At 40.5% G+C, this 23,021-nt stretch overlaps 1 protein-coding gene across 1 annotated transcript; it reads right to left on the bottom strand.

Annotated features, from left to right (window-relative positions):
* Positions 1 to 1,576: 1,576 nt before the first annotated feature.
* Positions 1,577 to 22,258, bottom strand: LOC127022945 (cytochrome b-245 heavy chain). The gene is made up of 13 exons (XM_050906817.1): positions 22,214 to 22,258; positions 19,376 to 19,471; positions 17,818 to 17,928; positions 13,894 to 13,978; positions 12,473 to 12,618; positions 11,487 to 11,677; positions 8,088 to 8,217; positions 7,175 to 7,267; positions 5,463 to 5,716; positions 5,009 to 5,171; positions 4,021 to 4,167; positions 2,683 to 2,807; positions 1,577 to 1,961 (listed from the first exon to the last, which is right to left on the bottom strand). The coding sequence occupies exons 1-13, from the start codon at positions 22,256 to 22,258 to the stop codon at positions 1,835 to 1,837; spliced, it is 1,713 nt and encodes a 570-aa protein (XP_050762774.1). The 3' UTR covers positions 1,577 to 1,834.
* Between the last annotated feature and the right edge of the window lie 763 nt (positions 22,259 to 23,021).

Genomic DNA, 23,021 nt, shown 5'->3' with positions numbered 1-23,021 from the left:
GGGTGAATTAAAATGCACTCCTCCAAGACCCTTCACATGATAAATATGCTGCCTCCATTAGACCCCTTGCAATTCCTCTTTGCCCACTTTCTAACAGTATAAAAGCCTGATCATATTTCCATTAAAATCAAAGGCAAATATTTCAATGCTCTCTGCACAGGATGAGAGCCTTATTATGTTTCAGTAGCAATATTTTTTATTCCACAGAAGAAGTTTCTGTAATTCTGCCTATGTTCTGTTCTGATTTAATAGGTGTTTTTCAAACAGAATTATGTGGATTTAAATATGGCCATTCTGAGGGAAAGAACTGAAAAATTCCCCACCAAGAGTTGATCTTTGCCAGCATTCGCCAGAAACTGAATAAATAGGAACTGGTAGGCTGTCCTTCTGAAGTAGCATGGAGTGTTTGTATAATATTTAAAAATGGTGTAACGGGAGAACACATCCTGTCTGGAAAGTTGAGGTGTAAAATATGCTACATGCAACCAGATGGCTACACAAACTTGTCTGAAATTGCAGGAGACCACCACTTTCTTCTGTGACAGTAAGAACTTGTCAGCAAGGTCTCATGCTGCGTAGGAGCTATCACAGGGCTTGGCTGCGGAGTTTAAAAGTCACTAAGCAGGTGACTGGGCTGAACAGGAGACCCATGGTATACTAAACTGTGGCTTTTTCAAGGCTTTTCGGGCTTGTTTTTTCATTTTTTTCTGTGCTGCTGGTTTTAATGCCTTTTTTTTTTTTTTTCCTCTGCTGCTGGTATTAAAAGTTTTGGTTCCTTTTTTTTTTTAAGAACCTGTTACCTGTAGTGTACATACAGAAGTACTGTGCTGTGTGAGGGTGTCTTATACACATCAGAAGCTTTATTCGTAGCTATTCCAGCTACTGCCCACATGATCAGTGCTTTCTCAAACCTGTTTCTCCATCAAAGAGGAACAGCTGAACAATAGGGCCAAAAGCACTGTATACATTTAAGAATGTTTCAGAAAATACCCATTAAATCATTTAGCAACAAGTTTTTTCAGCCTTGAAAATCAGAAATGGCAGTCTTGAAAACACAAAACCTCTTCTTGTTTGAATCCCTGCACCGTGAATTTGAAGATGTGAAACTGAGAGTGTTCGAAGCAGCCATGCGATGGCTCACATGCCAGGTGTGGGACTTGGTTTGACTCCGTCCTCATCATCCCCCTGCAGCTGGGGTGGGGGTGGCGCTCAGAAATCCAGACAGTTCCTTTCCAGTTCTGCACTTTCCTAAAGAGGAACGGCTGCTTTTCAGCTGCCTGTGTTACCTCTTGGACAAGACATTTAGGCTCATATTCAGAAGCCTGAAAGATGCTGGTACGCAAAGGAGATTTCCTCTTGTAAGGAACAATCTTTCCCAGTCACCCTTCCCCAACCCCGCCTCGTTCCAGGGACTGGCTGCAGCCGGGATAAGCTGTCTCCTAATAGCAAGCATTATGCTAGAACGCTTTATTGTTTAATAGCATTAAGCTTTATCAGTGTGAATTGGCTCCCAAATGCATATGGCTGCCTAGACCCTTCAGCAGTCATTATGAATAATAGGAGGATAAAGGCAGTTAATTGAGGGGAAATCTCCTCACACAGACAAAGAAAATAGATTTCTACTAAATTGCCAGCATGCAGAGGGCAGTGCAAACTTCCCTAAGGTAAAACTTGACTCTTACTCTACCACAGCGCCAAAATAATTCCCAAGAAGCAAAGGGATTTGCGTTAGTGTAGCTGAGATTAGAAGCTGGGCTGTCCTTCCCAGACTCCAAATAGAAAAAGAGATCCAGTCTTTAGACTTTGTATTGAATGACTCCCACATGCTTGGGAGTTAGAAATTTTCCTTGTTAAAAATGAAGTGTACTCCTCGCGGGTCAGCTTCTGAGTTGCTGATGCTCTGCTTGTTGAGTGTGTCAGCTAGGCCTTCAGGTCCACAGAGGAAAACACCTATTCTGGAGCTGTTAAGAAAATGAAAATATGGTCAGGAACTAGGTATGGAGCAGCCGGACGTTCTTCGTGTAAATCAATCTTATGTTCTGTAGGTGCAAGGTTTTTTTCTCAATTACAGGAACTAAAGTAGAACTGGATGTCTATCCCTTAAAACTTATAACCCCTTAAAACTTGCAAGGCACTTACCGCTGCTTCTAAAACAAATGGTGGGCTAAATCTCAGCTCAGCAGAAGTCAGTGAAGACAAGTTTATTGACCTCAGTGGACTTAAGGAAATAGAGCTTCAAAGAGCTTATGGCACAAATTCTTGAAAGGAACTGTTCTGGTTTTTTTTCCTACTAATTTTGGGTGCTCAGCTAAAGGTCATCCATATTCAGGTTTTGGTTTTTGAGGCAGAAAGTATTTTTGGAGGTATTTAGACCTCACCTGATATTCCTTTCTACTTCAGCTGGAATGATGAGGTATGTTTTTTCTAAAACTTCTGCTGGTAATTAGACACTTCATGAAGTACCTCACCAAAAAGGGAATATTTTTTTTTTTAAATTGTAGGTTAAAACAATTTGGTCAAGACCATAGATCATGTCCATGGCTGAAACAAGAATAGAAAATACCTGGAGATTGTTAGAAAAAAAATGGTCCTCAAACTTTATCAGCCAAAAGAACAAGATTGTGCTATTATGACATTTAGATAGAGGAAGTCCATAGACACTATCAATTTGTACTGGTTTACCCAGGATGCTGCCCCGCAATAGTTTTGAACTCATTTTCCCAATTAGGTCTTCCATACAAGGTTTTCTGTTTAAGGCCTGTAATCACATCTTTCTCTTCTTCATGATGCACTGCAAAGTGAGTGGCCTGTGGGAAATGAAACACAAAGGACGGCGTAAAGACTGTTAGATATGGCAGCATTATGTCCTGTTAACATAATAATAATAATATCAATACACACTGAATTATTTCCAAACCAAGAATATGGAATTTATGGTGTTTAGCAAGGAAAGCTAACATTGGTAAAGTCCTGACTATCACTGTCTATCTCTCCCTTTTCCCCAGACTGGGCGATCTCAGGAGTTAAAGCTATGAAGCACTGAACACAGCAATTAATTACATTTCTTTTGCAATCAACTGGTTTAGTCTAAGAACTGTAAAATAAAGCTGTAAATTAAAACAAAACTTTCCCTTCAGGTACAATAATACAACTCCCTTGGCCTTAATGAAGTCCTGCCAGTTTAATCTCTAGAAGGTTTGATCCATATGAGGAGGTCTTGTCCACTTTCCCTGTGCAACTTTCACCTAGACCAGCTAAGCTAAGTAAAGCCAGGAAGCGAAGATGTGGTTAAGGGCATAAGTTCAGGCTTTGTGGAGTTCTGCAGCACTTTTGTATGCCAAAAAATTCACAGGTAACTTTCTCCCCAAGCAAAAATTCTGTATCTTTTCTTCTTTCCTTCCTGTTTTTTTCCATTGCACGTGTAATAACTTCCTACCTTGCTCCCTCCCTGTCCATCTAGCTGAGCTACAGCACTTTAGGCACATGATGAATTTTGCAACAATGAGATATAAGTAAAATAAAACATCACTAAAACTAACAGAGTGAGTGCCTTTCCTGACTCAATCATACATTCTCAAGTGGCTCATGGAAGAGCTGCTCCTTTGTATCCCCACAGCGACCTACATGCATGGGACCAGATAAAGAACTCATGAGAATCCTGCAACAAATACGCTGCCATCGCTCAAACCTTGTGCATTAGCTTCTCCAGTCCCAAATGCCATTAGTTATGCTTTAAGCAGTATTAGCTGTCTTAGAGATACTTGCATGGTCAGCTGAGGTTGCTGCTGTGAGGAAAGACTGCTTCCCAGAGTGCACAGCCAGAGTAAACCAGAAAGGAAGTCAGAGTGCACAGCTGATCCCATGTAACTTCTGATGGCTAATACCTGTCTGCATTTAAAACCCCTGAGCACCAGATGGAGGCCCAGGATAAAGACCATTTGAACATTTCTCAAAACATAACAGACTTGCTAACATCAACCTCAGTGCATATGGAAGCGATATTTTCCACCGTGTTGTTACCTGAGATTCATCCCAGCCTGTAAGGTAGATGTTATAGCTGAGAAACTCTGCGTTATTCCTCTCCTGCATTTGAGCCTCCAGAGATTGCAAGAGGTCAGCAAACCATTCAAAGGCATGAGTGTCCCTGCAAAGCCAGTAAAAATAAATCTGGAAGAGACAAGAGTGAGCTGTCAGGGGACATAGGCACTTATGGTTTCTGGTTTTATGTCTACTGACAGAATGAGGATTGTAGACTTCTTGTAGAAATTGCCCAGACCACTTCAGTAGATGGGTAGGCTGGCATCGAAGCTATTCAGGAGTTTTGACGCTGGGAGGGTTGCAAAGCAGAATGAGTGACTGCAAGAACAAGGAAACATCTTTCTATTTCTCTTCCACCAGCAGGTTACATTTTTAGTTCATGATATTTCCTCACTTACATCCTTGTAAAACAGTTTGTTAGGACATAAATTAATGATTTAGAGGTAGACTCTATCTCCCTGTCTGCTGGCGAGCAAGGTAAATTAAAGCAGGTAACAAAACCAGTTCTGTTCTCTGAATGTGACCGTAACTGCAGAGTGTGACCCCGCACCTCTGCCCAGGGAGTTTCCAGGGGCAGGAGGGGAGAGGAGGATGGTAGCAGTGCTCTTTCACTGACGTAAGGTTGCTCTCTCTGTGCTTAGGGAGGGAATGCAATATTTGCACGGGCCCTATTAGTGCCCTGGACTTTGTGTTTCTCACGCATATTGAACAGCATCTCCACTGCAAGTGGAAATCCCCAGGGCCACAGTCAGGATTTGCGTGTGTGATTTTGCTTGTAGGCTATTTCTCCTTTCATTATGTTTTTGCTTTTGACCCTCCTGCTTCCCTGCCTGCTAGTCTTGTGAGGTAACTGGACTCTTTTCGTAGGACTCAGGCATGTCTGGAGCCAGATCACCTTTGCTGGGCCTGTTTTGATTTGGGCTGTCAGCCCTTGAACAATTACATGGGTTCTGGGAAAGAGGACACGAACCTTCTTGAGTTTTAGGTTGGTCGCATCGTGGCAGTATTTGTACCAGACAGATTTGAGTACAGATGCAAAGGGGGTGACCCCTATTCCAGCTCCAACAAGCATAACGGTTTCATAACTGAATACGTCCTCACTTGCTGTTCCAAAGGGGCCATCCACAGCTATCCTGAAATGGAAAGTACACTTAATAAATCAATAGTGAATACTTATTAGCACCATCTAAAATAACAATAAAACGGTAAGCTATTTGTCTGCTACAATGCACATTTGGGCTGAATACTAGTCAGCAAAAGAAGAGGTGGGGTTGATAGGAGGAAACTGGAAAGAGCCATCTAAGGCCCACATCTATGATGGAAGTAGTTAAGGATTGTGTCACAGGTGCCACCAAACTGGTTGAGCAAAATTTAAACTGTCATAGGTGTTCATTGACTTTACTGTGGAGACTCTTTGTACATACTTGGGCAGCTTCCATGCCTCCTGGAATTCTTGCTTATCACATCCGCAGGCATTGAACAAGCCCTCTGTCCAGTCCCCCACAATACGGACGTGAATGCTGAAGTAATCCTCTTCTGGAGCAGAGGTTAATGTAAATGGATGCCATTCCAATTTAGACACTGCTGGACATTTGACAAAAATGTATTGCCCGACCTCCATCTTGAAGCCCTTCTTCATCATCTGGAGCTCAATTGTCTTGAAGGGATGAATGACCACCTACAGTGAGAGGGACAAGGGGAAAAAAGGGAAAAGAAAAAGGCTGTCTTCGCTCTTCACTGGATGTATCTACATCCTTCATCACTAACATCGTCTGCTGCTATGAGAGCAAGGAAAGCAGGTGAAACTTTGTTCCCAGCAGAACTGGGAGTGAGGAACAGCACCTGACAGCCAGGTGAAAGACTGCAGAAGATGCAAAATTTTTGACTGAAGTATTTTTTCACACCATGCTTGCAGTCACTCCAAAAGGGACAGGTCAGACTGGCACATCTTGTAACATATATCACCAGATCTATGTACGCACATTGTTAATTCCAGATGCACCTTACACAGTGGCACAGAGCACAGTATTAATGAATTTGACTGTATATATACAGGCAAAACCATAGGGCTATCATACAGATAGAGAATTGGATAGATAGTACCACTGGAAACTGATGCTTTTGTGTTATGGCTGGGTGGGACCTATAATATGGGCATTTGCATTCTGTCTATCTTTAGCCAAGAATAAATAGAAGCAATAATCTAGAAGCAAGGGCAGTATTTCCCTCACTATGATTTTTTAATCCTAAAGTTGTCTGCCAAGTTTATTTTCAATTTTCAGAAGAGATTTGCAAGAGGGAGAATCAAGTCTATCTATTAATGTAGGTATTAATAATAATGCTTAGGATTGTGGAAGAAATTTTCTGCCAACAGGGAACTAAGCAGACGCCATAGACATATGATGTAGAAATGGCTCAGAGATATTTTGGTAAAATTACCAAAAAGCACACTAGTATATAGGAGCCTTCCAACATGTCAGCATCATGCCAGGGCACAGTAGAGACATCTAATGTCATCCCCCAAACCTGGCTATGGTTTGAACAGGGTATGTCCACAAGATGCAGCACAGTGCCATGTGAAGAAATTACATTATGAAAGGCCAGAGTAGTTTTTATACGTTTGAGCTTAGTGCCATGCTAATTTGGCTGTCATACTTTCAGAACCAGCATTAATATTTCTGCAACACACCATGGGGAATGGAAGCTCAACATTAGCTTTGGCTGCACAAAGTAGGCACCCCCTAACTCTCCTTTTCAGGAGTCATTTGTTCTGCTGAAAAATCAGAATTTCTAAATATCTGGGTAGTTTTGAAAACAAAGATTTGATATCTTAAATTACTCTTAAGGCTGTGTAATTTCTACATTGCCTAACTTTTCACTCACTACGAAGAAAATTAGTTTCTCTTTCCTAAGATTCAGTCCTGTGCCTTAGCTAACTTCCTCCTCTTGCTCTCTTTTAGAGGCAGGCTACATTTAGATGTTAGAGGTATTATTTTCGCGTGATAGCAGCCAGACCATTCCTGAGAGGCCTTTCACTGATAACTTTGTCTGTCATGTAGGAGCCACTGGCTTTGCTGCACCATTTGGAAAAATTGGTAATGTTTTGCCCGGTGTTAAGCATAGCATCAACACGTACCTTCGTGATAACAACCTTCTGCTGTGACCTCCAAAACCGCACCAACCTCTCACACAGGTACAAAAACATGGGACCGACTACCCACTTCCATGTCTGTAAGCAGAATAAAATGAGAAGTCAGATGATGAAGATGGCAGCTTAGATTAAATCGAGTCCTGGAAATGCTATGAGGGGATGTGAAATTCAAGTAATCTAGGTTCTTTATCAACCAGAGTAGGGAACCCTTAAGAGATACGACACCTTCAAAATTACATCTGGTCAGAGAGGGAATTTCTTTGTCTGTTGAGAGTTGCAGCTGGCTTTTTAGTTGCTACCAGAGTTACAGCAAGGTATTTTCCTATGAGTGATTTTGTCCCTGTCTAAAAATTAAGCTAAGTGAAATGTGGAGTAAAGCTCTGAATGTTTTATTGACTCAGGTCTGTATTACTGCAGGAAAAGATGTGGTTTCTGTTAACAGATCAGTCTGAAATGTGAACAAACAACCAGCCTGGTTAGTCAATAAAAGCTGAAGTTTCAATGTCACATTTCCAGAGGCATTAATTTTCTGTTAATGAACATTAGTCCATTAATAATGCAAAATTATTTATTATGTGGATTATAGCACTTTCTAGAAATCCCCACAAGCCACAAAATACATTTTGGGTAAACACTTGTCAGATACGATTTGTTCTTTTGCTTTGCCTGTTAATTGTGCTCATTTTATGGCACACTGGAGTGGGTTGTCTGTCTGTAGTCCATTTCTGCTTATAATCCATTGTGTCCAAATCTATTGCTTTATGTAAAGAAAGCTGGCGCTGAAGAGCGCTGGGGGTTACATAGCTGCTTTTCTACAGCACGTGCATATGTTTTTTAACAAAAAGAGTAAACTGTAAACATTTTAAATTGGATTTACACTCAAGACAACTGTTCTTACCATAGGAGGATTCCCTGAAAACTGGGGGATTGGGCAAGCCCCCTTCTTCCCCCAGTGAGTGAAGTTCTTGTAGCAAATCTCTGGGTTATGTTCAGCCAGACTCTCAGCTGTCTGCCCCCGTACAATACGCCTGGAAAACAATAAAAATCATCAAGGTAATGAAATGAAAATGAAGGTATCTGTCCCTTATTGTTATTCTATTTATGTACTATATTTATGTGGAGTTGTGGACTTCTGCAGTGCTACAGCTTTGATACAGCTTTACTGCTCTAATCAACTCACAAAATTGCTATTAAAGTGATAAAAATGGGGAGCAAAGTTTCTAGGGGAAAATACTGACTACAAGATTAGGTGAGGAACTGAGAGGTATGTCCATTACCATTTCCAGAAAGTGGTCACAATAGGAAAGCTTCATTCTTTTCAGAGTTATCCTACTTTTTTCTTCCATAAAAACAAAACCTGGAGTGGGCAAGGTAATCAATTTCCTAGTGACCAGTACAGAAGTTATTTCTGTTGTTTATCTTAGAAATTTGGAGAGCCCTTTCCAACATGCATTCTTCGTTTGACCCTTCCTCTCCCTCTAAAGCTGTGGAGTAGCTGTTCAGTTGGTGTGAATGAACACAGATGCTTCTGACACAAAGCAGCTATGCCAGCTGTACCAGCTTGTGTCAGCTGATGATTTGGCCTCTATATTCTTGCTTGGTTAGGGTTTGTTGTTGTTGCTTATTTTATTATAAAGAAGCCTGGTTGCTCCAGTTCAGCTATATTTCCAGTGGCAGAGCTAGTGCTGAAAGACAGTTTCAGTTTTGAGGGGGAAAAAAATATTCTGATCTTGTTCAGTATTTCCTGCCTCTGTCTGGAGTTCTGCCAACCTCAGGGGTGTGTGAGAGTCCCAAAAATGATGGTAATTAGTAGGATGAGGGTCATAGTAGAGAAATTCAGATTAAGATCTCCTGACTTTCCCTAGAAATGGTCTGATTCTGATCAGGCTGTTCAGTTTTATGCCAATAGGATTTGGTTGATATCTTCTTCCCATGACTTCTCTTTCTGCTTTTCTAGCTCAGTTTCCGTTAACTAGACTATGTTTTTGATGTTTCAAAAAAACATGGTGTCTAAGTAAGTCATATGTATGCCTACCTTTAAGTGACAGATTTATCAGAGGATTATTAGAAAGCCTGTGGACAGTCTTGAAAGTTAGAAGATTGCACTGCTCATAAATATTACTAATAAACCTCTTCCTTATTAAAGGTTTGATTAACATCCTGCCTGAAAAATAAAGAGAAGGAGTGACACTGTCCCAGGAGCATCACGAGTTGCAATTTGCAGGAACATCACCAGTTGCAGTTTACTTCCCCACTAGTGACAACGGGTTCAGCTGAGCCGCCCTCTGGGATGAGTTACGGGAAGAGGAGGAGCCCTTTTCCTGCCACTCCTCACCCTGTTGCTTAAGGAAAAGTGGGTCTGGGGGTTTTTGCCTTGCCCTGTGCTCCATTCAAGGTTTGGCAATGCAGTACCCTGTACAAGAGAAAGAAAAGACTTATTTTCCCTTCTTACTCAGTGTAGATGCTCTTCCAGTACTGTAATTAAGCTTTCAGTAGTATAGCCTTACAATTACTTCTTTTTCGGCTGAAAGTTTTCCTTTAGCTTCCAAAGCAGGGTGATCTGCATCTCTGTACTCCCTCCTCTTTACATTTACTGTGATGGGAAGTTTGGGACATTTGTCTGTGACACATAGCTCGTGCACAAAAAACATCAGTGCTACAAAAGTGCTGTAACAGCTTGTAACGGACAAGAATCTACCCCTTTGATTCTATTAATTATCTTTGGTTCAGTTTTCTGTATATACATGTATACATGTATGTATATACGTATGTATGACACACAGCCTTCTGTCTCCTGAGATAAACTGACATCTATGCCTCTCTCTAACATGTTACTTTGAGACTGTCAGATCATACCTATTCCATAACATCCATCTTTGCACACCTAAGATGCCTTCCTTGAGTGTAAAAAGCCTGTCCAATATTTTTTAGTGTATTAGTATTTTCTCTAAACTCAAAATGTCATTCTTGCCTTTAAGGCCAAATAAGTGAGGCCACTGAGTTCACAGCCAGAAAGTATCCTTCTGTCTACAGATAATAATGTTCTTGTGTTTATCTCCTTCCAAAGGATAGCTGAACTTCTCTGAGAACCACATTCAATCCCACTGCTGCCCAGACTCTTGTCTTTTCAGTACAGTGCAATTAAAATGGTGGAAGTATAGTGAACATCCAAGTAAATAAAAAGCCAACTTTTGTGAAATATATGCTCCTCACTGACCTCTAGAAAGAGCAACACTTGCTTTCTGATAGCATTGTGTAGTAACTACTGGCAAGTTTGGACATTTTGTCGGTAACTATACAATATTTGCTGCAGGAAACATGAACCACTTGTTCTTTTCCTTCAACAGGTTTTGCTCAAATCTTCTCCTTGTTTTGGAAGTTGGAATGGACAAATATACTGGTGGCGATTCTCATCTGCCTTCTATTTTTGTTCTTCCCGTTGTAGTCTCATTTCTGTCTTTTTTCTGGCACTACTGGACTGAGAGGAAGTGTTTTTGAATAGTCATTTTTGCTGGGCATTTTTAAAGCACACTTTCTGGTGCACCTAGAATTTCCTTTAAAATGGACAATATAGTATAATCGTGAACTCTGAAATGTGGCTTGGATACCTTAGACTTTTTTTTTTCTTTATGCATCAGTTCTGTGGTTTTATAAAATGGAACTAAAGTTCATTTTTCTAAGTGCCAAAATTGTGTTTGCGTAGTGCTAAAATTGTTTCATTAGGCTTTCCAGCTATTTCAGAAGAAGGTATGGAATGAGCCAACAGTTGAAAAAGATGTTTGACATTTGGAAGTTAGAAAAAGTTACAGTTGCCTATATTTGAGCTGCAACAGCTAAAAATCTATTCTGAAATGTTGCTGATATTAAAAGTTCATGCAAGTCTGAAAGATAAATCTGTGTTATTATAGTTTTCATTTACCCAACAAAATCCTGGGCTCTATATCATTTTTATGGTGAGGTCTCCTTACATGCATGTGTGTGATGCAATTCCTTTTAGGAGAGGAAGATAAATTAACAATTAGAAACAGGAGCCTTGGAAAAGAGCTTTCCCATTAAAATATCAGAAAAGGTTGAGTGAGCTTAAGTATGCCAGAGTCCCATAAAGCCTCCTGCATGTGAATAGCTTGTTGCATGTATCAGTGAGAGCCTCTTGGCTCTCAGAGCCTCTGTTGGCCCATCATTACCATAAAAAATAACTGCTGCTTAGTGACATAAGTCACTATACTTATGTGTGTAGAGGGCTTTACATTAAGATACAGTAGTTATCGCGTATTGTGTGATAAGTGCGAATACTCACCCAGCACCATGGATGACAAGGCCAATAAAGAAGATGACAAAGAGATGGTGGGTGTACCAAAAGACTTCAAAATACGACCTTCGGATGGTTTTGGTGGATGATGTGATGATTAGTATGAGGGCCAGCGTGATGATAACGCCAGTGAGACCAGCCAAGTACGTGAAAGCCACATATAGGCCCCCCACAGGATTCTGTGAAATAATTGCACACGTTGGTCTAAGGAAGGGGTTGCATCAAAGCAGAGCCAGCTGAACCATCAGTCTGTCTCACTCGCCAAATCCTTTACCTTGTTGTGAGTCTTTAAGTCACCCTCTATGAATTTGTATGGCAACAATGCCAAAATCCCACTCCATTTTTGTTGCACTGCAGATTTACTTGTACTAAAGTAAGTGGGAGTAGAGAGAAAGGGTTTTCCACCGATTCACACACCGAACATTGTTTCTTACTCTGCCACTGCTCAGCAGTACGGGCTTCAGGAAAGTGGACGCTTCTGCACAGCTCTGTTGTTACATCTATATTTAGGGAGCCAAATGAAAGCTCTCCTTTTCAGTGGCATTGTGCACCTGTGGGTCTCATAACTCATACAGAGATCGGATGCTCAGTGCTTCTGAGGAATGGGGAATTTCCTTACTTTGGTTTTGTCTTTTAACCAGAGTTAAGGAGCCCAAGTTCAAAACTTTTGCCTTGATTTCTGTGTGCCTTTCTGTATGCCACGTCCAGCTTAGTCAGAAGACTTCTTTACAGAGTATTTGTTTTTACATAATGTTTTAAAACTACTTTGAAATCCTGAGGTGAAAAAGTTTATACTACCAAAATTCAGCAACAATATTCCTGACAAATATAGAAGAATGAATTGTGCAGAGTCTTGCTGCAAGATGGTCCAAACCCAGACTGCGCACACCAGAAACAGGCACTCTGCTCAGATTGTCTTATATGGTCATCTAAACAAATGTCATACTGATTCTTCACAGCCTGATGTCACTTACCCCAATAGTTTTTCTAAAAAAGTTGATATAGCTTTCATTTGGGTTATCACCAAGGCTAGAAAGCACAGCTGCCAGAGTTCCTTTCTCTTCAACACGGGCTTGCACACTCCACTCTACATTGAATAAGTGTGCGACGGTGTGAATTGCTAGGAGTGACAGGAAAGAAATAATCAGGGTTAAGCACAAGAAAAGTACTCAGTGGTTTTGGGTAACATTTGAAACTTTGTAACATTTGTCAACTGCAGTTTAAGACCTTTGCCACTCTCACCCTCTTCATCACAATTTCAGATCACTGACACGTTTTACTGTTAAAGCTTTGCCATCTGAAGTTTACATCTTTTTGAGTGGGGGAAGGAAAGAAGTAAAGGGAAGAAGTTTCCAGCACATCTTTGTTCAACAAAGGCTTTCAGCAATTCATCTGGAAGAGCAGTACCCTAATTTTATACCTGAGAAACTGAAGCATGGGATGGCTTAAATTATGTCAGGATCATCCAGGAATTCTGTAGAAGAGCCAAGAACTGAATCTGGATCTCTTTGGTGTCACATTTGCTAGTGCTGCTTTGCTCTGCTGTATTGCTAATAATCACTAATAACATTCTTGCTGAGCTGGACGTGTCCCATAAACCTAGTACAGCTGAGGTGCTTCACACTGTTTCCACTACACATTATTGCAGGGGTAAGCCGTACAACACTTTTGTGTTTTGAAACAAATTTTTCCCCTTTTGTATCACCAGATACTTATTCACCTTCAAAACGGGGCCTGATGGGTACAGATCTAACATCCCCAAACAATCCATCTCTGCTGCAGACCTCCTCTGTGGCCTTATGTTAACTGCATCGCCCTGCTCCTTTTCTATGAAGTGGTGGTGAGGTTTTGGCCACAGCTCAGAAAGGGAACCTGCTCAGCTCAAGTAATCTACTGATACGAAGACTATTGTAGGATCTTTTATTTGCATTGAGAAGTGACAAATTTGATTAAAAAAAAATATAGAAAACCCTTCGTTTAGGAAATGAGAGATGATAAATATGAAAACATTTCCATGGCCTGTCCAAGCTATTTATACCCTTTTCTTTCATCATTTCTACTATTTGTTTCAGACGTGCCAGCTAAGAAATAAGTCTAAACAAGAATTAAAGCCAGGGTATCTGGTTCTCAGGGCATTGCTAAACACCGTTTATTAACCAGTGTCATAAATGGTGCTGACAGTTCAAGAGAAAAGTATTCTTTCTTATTTATCATCTTTTGCTCTCTGCCAGTTGCAGAATAGTATTTGGAAACTGATTTAAGCCTTGGCACATGCTGACTCCTTTAGGTTAATGAAATCAGGTCTCTGCCCATATCCTTAAGAATTTGAATCCCACCTGGATTCTGTGTAAAATGCATGAGAAAGCAATAAACAAAGAAACGTTTGAGTACCAACCAGTATGAAGGGCGATCATCCATGCCACCATTTTGTGAAAGGTGAGGTTCCTGTCCAGCTGTCGTCTGACACGGGTAGAGCAGCACTTTGGTTTGAAGAAAAAAAGTATTTAGAAAGACTATTTGTGATGTCTAAGCATACTTATTTAAATGCAGGGATAAAAACAGAGGCCCTGAGCACAACAATTGGTGGCATTGCTAGTAAAAATCTAGAATTCCTAAATATAGATGAAAATATTTCCCCTCATACTTCAGAATGTGGAAATAACAGATTATGTTTTAACATGTCGCATTGAAACAAAGTATTTGATAATGAGAAAAAACTTAACATCCAGTATGACAGAAGTATACATCTTATCTGTGTTAAATTATGCGTTATAAACAGAAGGAGGGATCACAGTCTGCCATGGCAGGGTGACTGCTTTGGTAGAGTCTCAAGTTGCCACCTAGCATCGGGATTCTGTTGTGGTTCACAGTGTAGAAATGGACTGTAAAGTTTGGGTATAACTGTCTCAAGGAGCTCCCACCCCAAATGTGCTAGTCACTTACGATCAGTAATAGGAAGTGATTCCTTCCCCAAAATACTGGGTGTACTTGCTGGGCATTCACTTACAGCTTGTTGCTGGAGTTACCCAAAGAGAAACAGAAAGAAACAATCTCTGCTGATACAAACTGAAGAAGTTGGTTCTTGAGAAAAACAGAATGATATTTTCATTAAGAATTATGACAGGTTTCTAACAGGCCCCATCTAAATTGTGCTGTGGTCAGTGGGAGGTTTTTCTATAACTTTAAGTTGCCGTAAAGCTAGCATTTGCTGTCTACACACAGTAGAAAGCATGATTATCCTCTATTGTATCTTTATATTGCTTTTGCTGACTGGCAAAGGGAAGAAAACACTATGCAAACTAACACAAACATTTCCTCACAAGAACTGTGTAGATGTTTCACACAACAAATTAAGAAGACCAAAATATTCTCCCAAGTGTTTGCCAGACATTAACTTTGTAGATGGCAGGGTAAGGTAACGTATCTTCCCAGCTAATAGGGTGGAGCTGATCATCCCAGCCATCCAGGAGTGAAACAGAAGAAGGGATGATGAAACACCAGAACAATTTGATTTCTGATTTGTTCTTTACTTAGTGGAGATGGATCAGCAGTGGCCTTACTCTTCCATACCAGTCCATTTCTAAATATCCCATGAGTATTAACTGTACAGATAAATAGATGAGCAGGAAACAGTTCCCTCCTTCAGTTGTTCTCCAGCTGTGACATTGACTAAAGGGCAAACTCTAACACTCCGGGGCTATTGCAATGACTTCAGTAGACTATAACAACAGCCAGGAGAAATTTGGCCTTCTCGGTATCATGTATCTTCAGACACAATTAAAAAGATTGTAGAATAAACTGTAGCATAGTGAGGAAGTGCCAAGTCTGCTTGACTGCCTTGATCTTTCTGCTAAAGAAGCAGAAGGCCAAGCAACGGCAAAATGCTGTGGCTAGGTTCAGTAGTGAGGCTCATTAACAACAGCGATGAATGCAGCAATAAAGGGCATGCAAAGACAATACAGCTGTTCTTTCAATTAATAACAAATAACTTTGCAGCGCATGATTTCTGGGTGGCAGGATGTAAAGGGCAAGAGCTGCCAGCACATTCCTATTGAACAGTGCGTTTCAACAATTCTCCCTTCTCTTTAACCCTGATGATACTGCTGTTGGAAAGGTCACTACCCTTTCAGTAAGTTATGTGACATTTTAAAATCCTGGTTTTTCTTAAGAGATCCTCACAGATGTTACTTGCAGAGCATAGCTAATTAGGGACAACAGCAGAACAAGCATAAGCAGCTGTACCCCTGCGCTAAGGCCACCATAGTCCTGACACTACCACTGCCACACTGGGCTGTGCATGTTTTGCTTAAGGTATAAAATGACCTCCTTCCTGAGCTATAGCTTTATTGCAAAAAGCAAGTGAAGTTAAACAAACTCCAACTGTCTAGCAGTCCTATTTTATGCCCCTCCCTCACCTCCTTGCTCATCCTCAGAGCCCTTCGCTTCCTCATACAGCCTAGCACTGTTAGCAAGACAGCGAGCTGCAGGCAGGCAGCAGAAATGGAGCTGTAGCTCTCTGCATGGTTCTCACTTGCAAATTGAGTGTAGCCTGAGTGAGACTGTATCATAGTGTCCAAGGCAGAAGGACTTACTCTGTAGCTTGAATTCTAAGATAAGAGGGACAGCTTTATTGGGATCCTGGTTAGAAAAGTCAAGCTATAGATGATAGGAGATGAGCAATTCAGGACAAGTAGCATAAAGTCCAGCTGGAATAGAGTTCTCTGATTCCTTGGAATCAGTTTTTAGCCTTCCAGTACTGTCTCCAAAAGTGTCCTCAGCTCTTTCATTGCTTTGACCTCAGAAGACCTCTGCCCAACCTGCTTTCAGCTTGACCCCTGTGGAATCTATTTCAGACCTCATGAAGGCCTTGTATGGTCAAGAGCTCATCCATATTTTCCAGTTGCATTCATCCAATAGCAACATTAATTCTTACTAAATTTATGTTCATTATTGACTTCTGCAGCCTGGGGAGTCAGCTCTGAGTTTTGGCAGATACTAGTTGATCTTCCTCAGGACAGGGGAAGAACAACTTTAACCCTACAATTTTACTTACTGTTCTTTTTCCTTTTACATACATGGGGGATACAGCTGTCTGCTTTTGTAGCATCCCAGAATCTGAAGGGGTATAGCACAAGACTGAAAGCCTGGTCTGTGTAGTTCCAACTTGATATTCCTAAGTGTTATGCCTTAAAAAGGCCAGGGCACTGGCCTTACTCCTAAATGTAATTTAGGAGCTTAATGTGGCAGACACATCTCATTTATTCAGCCACACTGATTGTCAGGATATATGTACTAGATGGAGGTACAGCCTGGGTTGTTTCTGATTATTTTATTACTTTGTATCCCACTCTCTTCCCCTATGAAGTACTCTTGAAACACTGCATCTATTTTTTGCTTCCTCTTTTGCTCTGCTTTTTCAGCCCCCACAGGCTGTCTCATTTGCACGAGAGAATTTATACTAGATTTACAGATGAAAACCAACTTCTGTGAACTGGTTTTGTTGACCATGTGTATATTAAAGAGGCTAGAAAGAAAGGAGGAATCGTTGTGTATTTGGAAGGACAGTTCATGAGCTTGAGGAGAATATTGCTTTTTCACTGCACCCGTGGCATGCATTGTCTGTATTATTTCTGCTGTAATAGCCAGAGATCTAGATTTCAGCAGTGTGATACAGTCAGTACTATCATAGGAAGCCTCTCCAGCTGTCACTTAGAATTAGTTGTCCTTTTCTTAGTGTTGGTTCCTTGGTGCTCTATATAACATTTGCATTTGGGAGCTAGAAATTGTCAAAAGGCCTGAGAACTATTTCATCCTGAGATGGAAAAGCAACTTGGACAAGAAAGAATGTAATTTATGAACCAGCTGAAAAAAGTCCCATTCTGAAAGTCTGTGAAAGATGACATTTACTTTAAGATCTGAACATGCAAAGACGGAAGACATGGGCTAATATCTCCCTCTATAAATGGGTGTTGGATCGGTGACGAGCAAGGCAAATGTGTGTAAGCACCACAATGGCTGCTGCCAGCCAGAAGAGGCACGTTGCATCCAGGGCAGCACGATGCCCAGGAGGCAAGAAAAAAGGGAAGACTTGAAGGAGGCTAATTCAAGGCTAAACCTCTCAACAGAGCTCTAGATACACCATTGGCATATAGACCTCAGTCTCGCTCATAGCAAAACTCCAGGCTTATCTGCTTCTTAAAAAGAGGACATCCCCAAAGTATGGTATATTTGGGGAACTTGGACGAAATTGCTTGGTATATTTGCAAGGCTGCTTAGGTTATTATCTTTCATAAATTTTGAAATTCTTTCTTCATCTTACCGCACTTGATCCTCTGAGGAAGGAGAGCAAGTTTCGACATACTGGCAGCAGAATCAGCATGCAGTTGAAATTCAGACAAGCTGCAGGAGCCCTTGCCAGAGCCAAAGCACGCTGTAGTTGGAGAGATGCTGTTATTAAATGCATTACTTAAGACATTACCCAGGACATGGATAGGCACAGATTTCATTTAGGCATTATATCACAACTTTTCATGAGTGTGAGATCTAGAGTTAATTAACAATGTTCACATTTCAGAGTAGTCATGCTCTGGCCAAGCCAGAGACACATATACAGGCAGAACACATTCCTCCAGATAGACACCTTCTATTTCCAGTTTTGAAATAATATGGTTGTACAAAAAGCTCCCTGTCATGTCTGACAATCAATGGCCAAGCACAGATGCAAGTCTAAGCCATTAGTAGAGTTTTCTGTCCCAAGGCTCTGAAGAAAGTCTCACTGCTGTGGTTTCAGTTGGCTGGGGGATTATGGTAGACAGAAGGACAGCTTATAAGGGAAGCGGTTTTATGTTCTCTGTTGTCAGTAAAGGGAGTCTAGGGAAATTCGTTGCCTCATCTTTTAGGAATCTGTTCCCTTAATGTTGCTCTTCACATCCTGAATGATTTCAGATTTTTGAACGAAGACTGTTTGAAAGGAGGGAGTAATGACCATATTAATCCAAACACAGTGAAGGGAAGGAAAAGATAATGTTTGCTCTCCTTGCATTGATTGGCACCCTTTTAGGTTTCAAATCACAGTTATTGACTTGGTGTTACACTGAGCTTTAGTTATCCAAGCACAGGTCTCTGTGACTTCAAAGGCAACTGCACCATGGTTGCAAAGGACAAAATTTGATCCATAGATCTGAAGCCGTATGCAGAATGGGATTTCATGCTTTGTTGAATTAAACCATGACTTTGCAAACCTTTTACAAAGTGCTGTGTTCTGTAATTTGAAGCTTAGACTGATTTTTATGTCTGTGATCAGGCTTTTGAAATATGTGAACAAATTCATTTTCTCTGTCAATTGGTCACGACCCATGGTAGATTTGGAAGCAAGTTTGTAGTAGAACACATAATGCTGCATTAACCAGTTGGATTATATTGAATAGCCCAGGGTCCAGGATCGCTTCACTACTTGACTACTATTCACACGCTTGATGAATATGTGAATGATGATTGCTTTTCAGAGCTAATAGCTTTGTAAACTATTCATGCTATGAAAAATAATTGCAAGGGGAAATGATTGCACAACAGTTCAATGGCAATATTTTATTCACCTTTTGCTTAATAAAGCAGCCACAATTCACATTCACTTTAATTGCCAGGAGCATAATAGTTACCTGAAAACATCTTTAGAATGGGATCTATTTTGTGTACCAGCTTTCTATTCAGAAGCACTGGACATCTGTCTGCATTCAGTTATCTGTTTGCACGTGACTTTTAACTCCTACATGAACCTGCTGCTCCAGCCACTTGATCCTGTTTCAATCAAATAAAACTAGGCAAAAATGCTGTGATGTGCTCTGTCTATGCCAAGATAATACATGTTTTGTACTTACGCCAAGGAGTACTCTGGTGTAGAAGAATTTTGCTGGGATATCATATGCAAGATAGTACCACCAAAAGAGGAAGACATTTAACCCCAGCCACACAAGCTGAAAGAGAAATGAACAGGAAGCTTTACAGTTTGTTGTTAGAGATCACACATCTGAATTTACACGGTTCAGATAATGGTCAATTAGTTCATTGCGCTCCTGTTTGCACAGAGAGGCGTACTGCAGCATATAAAGGGTTCAGCAGGGGTGATGATAGAAATTTTTCTGGTGGAAATGGGCTCTGATGTGTGCACGCAGGAGTACAGGAGTGGCAATAAACCAAAATACAGCAATGAGTAGCTGAAGCTTTTACATAGCTCAAGGGGTTTAGATATGTTCGTATAAGGACCGTCATATTACAGGTGTTTAGCTAAGTCTGTGAGTCTGGTTGAAGCTCCAAACATCATTAAAGGTTAGGGCCTCTTCCAAATGGCAGTTCCTCAGACATATTAACCTGTATGTAAGAGGAAGACTTAAGAGCTATGCCAAAGTACAAAGAAGCTCGAGATCTAAATATAGATGGTCTAAATTACACGTAGGGCCTAATTGAGTAGGAGGCTCTGAAGGTCTGAAATCAGCCAGCAGGAAATATTCAACACAGACACTTTGGTAGTGTTTAGACTACTCAAAACTGGGCTTCTTCATAGCTGTACTGCAGTATTCTCTCACACTTGCACATCCTACAGTACAGGTTTCTTCAGGGAAAGAGAAGGTGTGAGCCCTTCTCAAAGGTATCTAAGGCAGCTACAAGCCCATCCGGCCAAAGAGATCATAGTGAATCTGGGCATTTGCCCTCCTGGAGCTGGTTGACTGATTTCAGATCCCGTAGTGAAACCAACCTGTATCAGTGCACCCTCAGTCTAAGTAGATTTACTAGGTCGTGCATGAAAACAGAGAGAAAGTCTGAGAACTGGGAGAAAACCCAGTCTCTGGTTATAAGTTAACGATGCCAGAAACTGTGACATTACAGTCCCTCACCCCTCCTAACCCACATGTTTTGCTAGTTCTTTGGCCCAGCTGACACTGTAAAAAACATGGGTTTAGTTTAGATCTTGAAAGCGTCTTACCCATGTGGCATAAATACAGGGAAATGAAGGGATTTCCATCAGGGTAAGGCAGTATATGGGAAATCCCCAAATCTTCATTAAAAAACAAGCTTCTCTCAGGATTAAATGCTTAGGATACGTATTTAAAGTGAGAGTGTGCCGTTCCCATGTACAGTAGCCTGACAGCATGCCCAGAAGACCAAGATGTTTGGCATGATCCTTGATGGTCTCTCACAGTTCTTGGTGTTGACCCAATGGAACATGGACCCTTTGAGAAACACTGTGACACCCTCTGGCAACTTGGGTTGAGTTGCAGAGTTAGCAGCCATCCATGCTTTTTAGCTAGGGCCAGTGGCGGCAGCATAGGCTGGGCTTAAGGCTGCCATGTTTCTGTTTTGTTGAGGTACATCAATAGAAATTGTGGCTGTCCTGTTTCTGTCAAGCACTGGACAGCCCTGTACCTAGTCAGTGTGCAGTAAAGCTGTAGAGGACAATGCAGAACACTTTGGTAAGTCTTCCAGTGAACTGTCCTTTTAGCTGGTTTCTTTATCAGTGACTTTGTTAGTTTCCTTCCCTATTAGCTGACCTTGTTAAAGCTTTGAGGCTCTAAAAACAAATTCCTTATTTGAACAAAATAAGGGCCTCTCACTTAATTCTTTTAATATTTCAGTTCTGATGGGGAAAAAAAAAAAAAAAAAGCCAGAATTCACGTCTTGGCAGTTTCAACTTCCTCAAGTCACTGAAGGTGCAAGCAAACACAGTTACTCCTTTTCAAAGCACTGAAGTGCCAGGGTTATGTTCCTTAACTAGAGCTACACATCTACAATATAATATGTAAGTATCGATTGTTCATAGCAGCAGAAATACCTTTTTGAATAAAGATGTTCACATTTCAGTCACCACAAATATGTAAGTTCTATGTCTTCTTTTTCTTCCTCTCAGTATTTACATCTACTAACCACACTTGGCAACAATACCTTAACCGGTATTACATTTTGGTATTGTATATGTTTTTATATGTGTGTGTACATATATATATATATATAAAATTGTATACCTATAGCTCTTGTATGACACTGTGAAGTGAAAAAAAGAAAACACTGAAATATTAACTTCTGTCTAAGTTTTCTCTGAGGACCACCTTGCTTTACTTTTTAGCACTTGTAAATGCGACTGGGTTTTTCAGTACTTTTAAATCTTGCTCAGAATTAATTTAACCTACTTTCACAGCCACTCTATGCAAGCTGTATACAACCTCAATTCAAATACTAGCTGTCTTAATGAAGGATTCATGAATCTCTGCTCTAAATTCTGGTATCTGACTCTAATATAAATTTTATACCATCAAGACACTGCTTTCAGTTACACCTACTTTTGTTCATAAAAGTGCAAGAAAGCGTGGTTGTTGTAATTGCTTTCTCTGTTGAAGTGCACACAGTTAAGTGAGATGTAATGATGTTATTTGTTTTCCTTAAGTCACTGTTGCATCCAAAAACCCCAGACGATACTTAAATATTTCTAACAAAGCAAATGAAAGTTAACATACAATCATTTCTCAGTTGACAACGAAACCCACAGCAATTGAGATACCAGATAGAGCTCCTTAAAAATTATTCTCTTGAAGCGTTTCACTGCACTTGCTGCCCTAGTTTCAGCATAATCAGATGCATTGTTCACTGGCACAGTGAGATCTGCCTAGTACAACTTTCTGTAGAACTTTTTACTAGACACAAATCACAATAAAAATTGTACTTACAACGACGAAGATGGACAGTCCTTCATTCTCCACCCAGTTACCCATGATTGCCTGAGACGAGCGTGCACGACAGCTCCGTTCTTTCTGGGACAGCGTCTATGTCGTCTCTCATAAGGAAGTGAGAGCAGAAGCTTGCAGCAACCTGTTTCCTTTCTCATTCATTTAGGAAATAAGTTAACCATTGAATCAAGTCCATAGTTCTGTTTCAAACATGTTTCTACCATCTTTACATACAACTTTTCATACCTCAAATATATGTAAACTATTGAAATAGACTATTTTTTCCTTGTGATACAGAGAATAAAATAAATAACATAGCTGGTCAGGTTTTCTGCTAAAAAATGTGTTGCCACTTTATACAACTTTCAATGCTGAAATGTAATACAGAATGCACAGAATAGTTATCTCTTCCCAGCCTTGTCTTTTTTTATCACCTCAGGTCTGAGTTGCCATTCCTGCTGGTCTTCTTTGATAAACAATCACTAGAATTATTTCTCTTCCAGTAATTCAATGTCCACAGAAGCTTCCAAATGTAATCCAACACTCCTCTGGTACATGCAAGGCTTGCTACTTCGTCTCTGCTCGGGCCAAAACTGAGGACATGTGTCACTAGATAGGCTATTTTTCATATTTTGCACTCTCGCAGAGTCCCCAGCCCCAGGAAGGATGTCACTATATAAGAAAAAAATTAAAGCAAGCATTTTGCTTTTGTGATTAGAGAGAAAAATGTGGGAAATTGTCCAAATGTATTTTAGAGCTTACAAGCCAGAAGATATTTATCCCAAGTGTATTTATTTAAAAAAAAAAA

This window comes from Gymnogyps californianus, chromosome 1, assembly GCF_018139145.2.
Source record: "Gymnogyps californianus isolate 813 chromosome 1, ASM1813914v2, whole genome shotgun sequence".
Lineage (NCBI taxonomy): Eukaryota > Metazoa > Chordata > Aves > Accipitriformes > Cathartidae > Gymnogyps > Gymnogyps californianus.
This window is presented reverse-complemented; position numbering and strand designations above follow the sequence as displayed.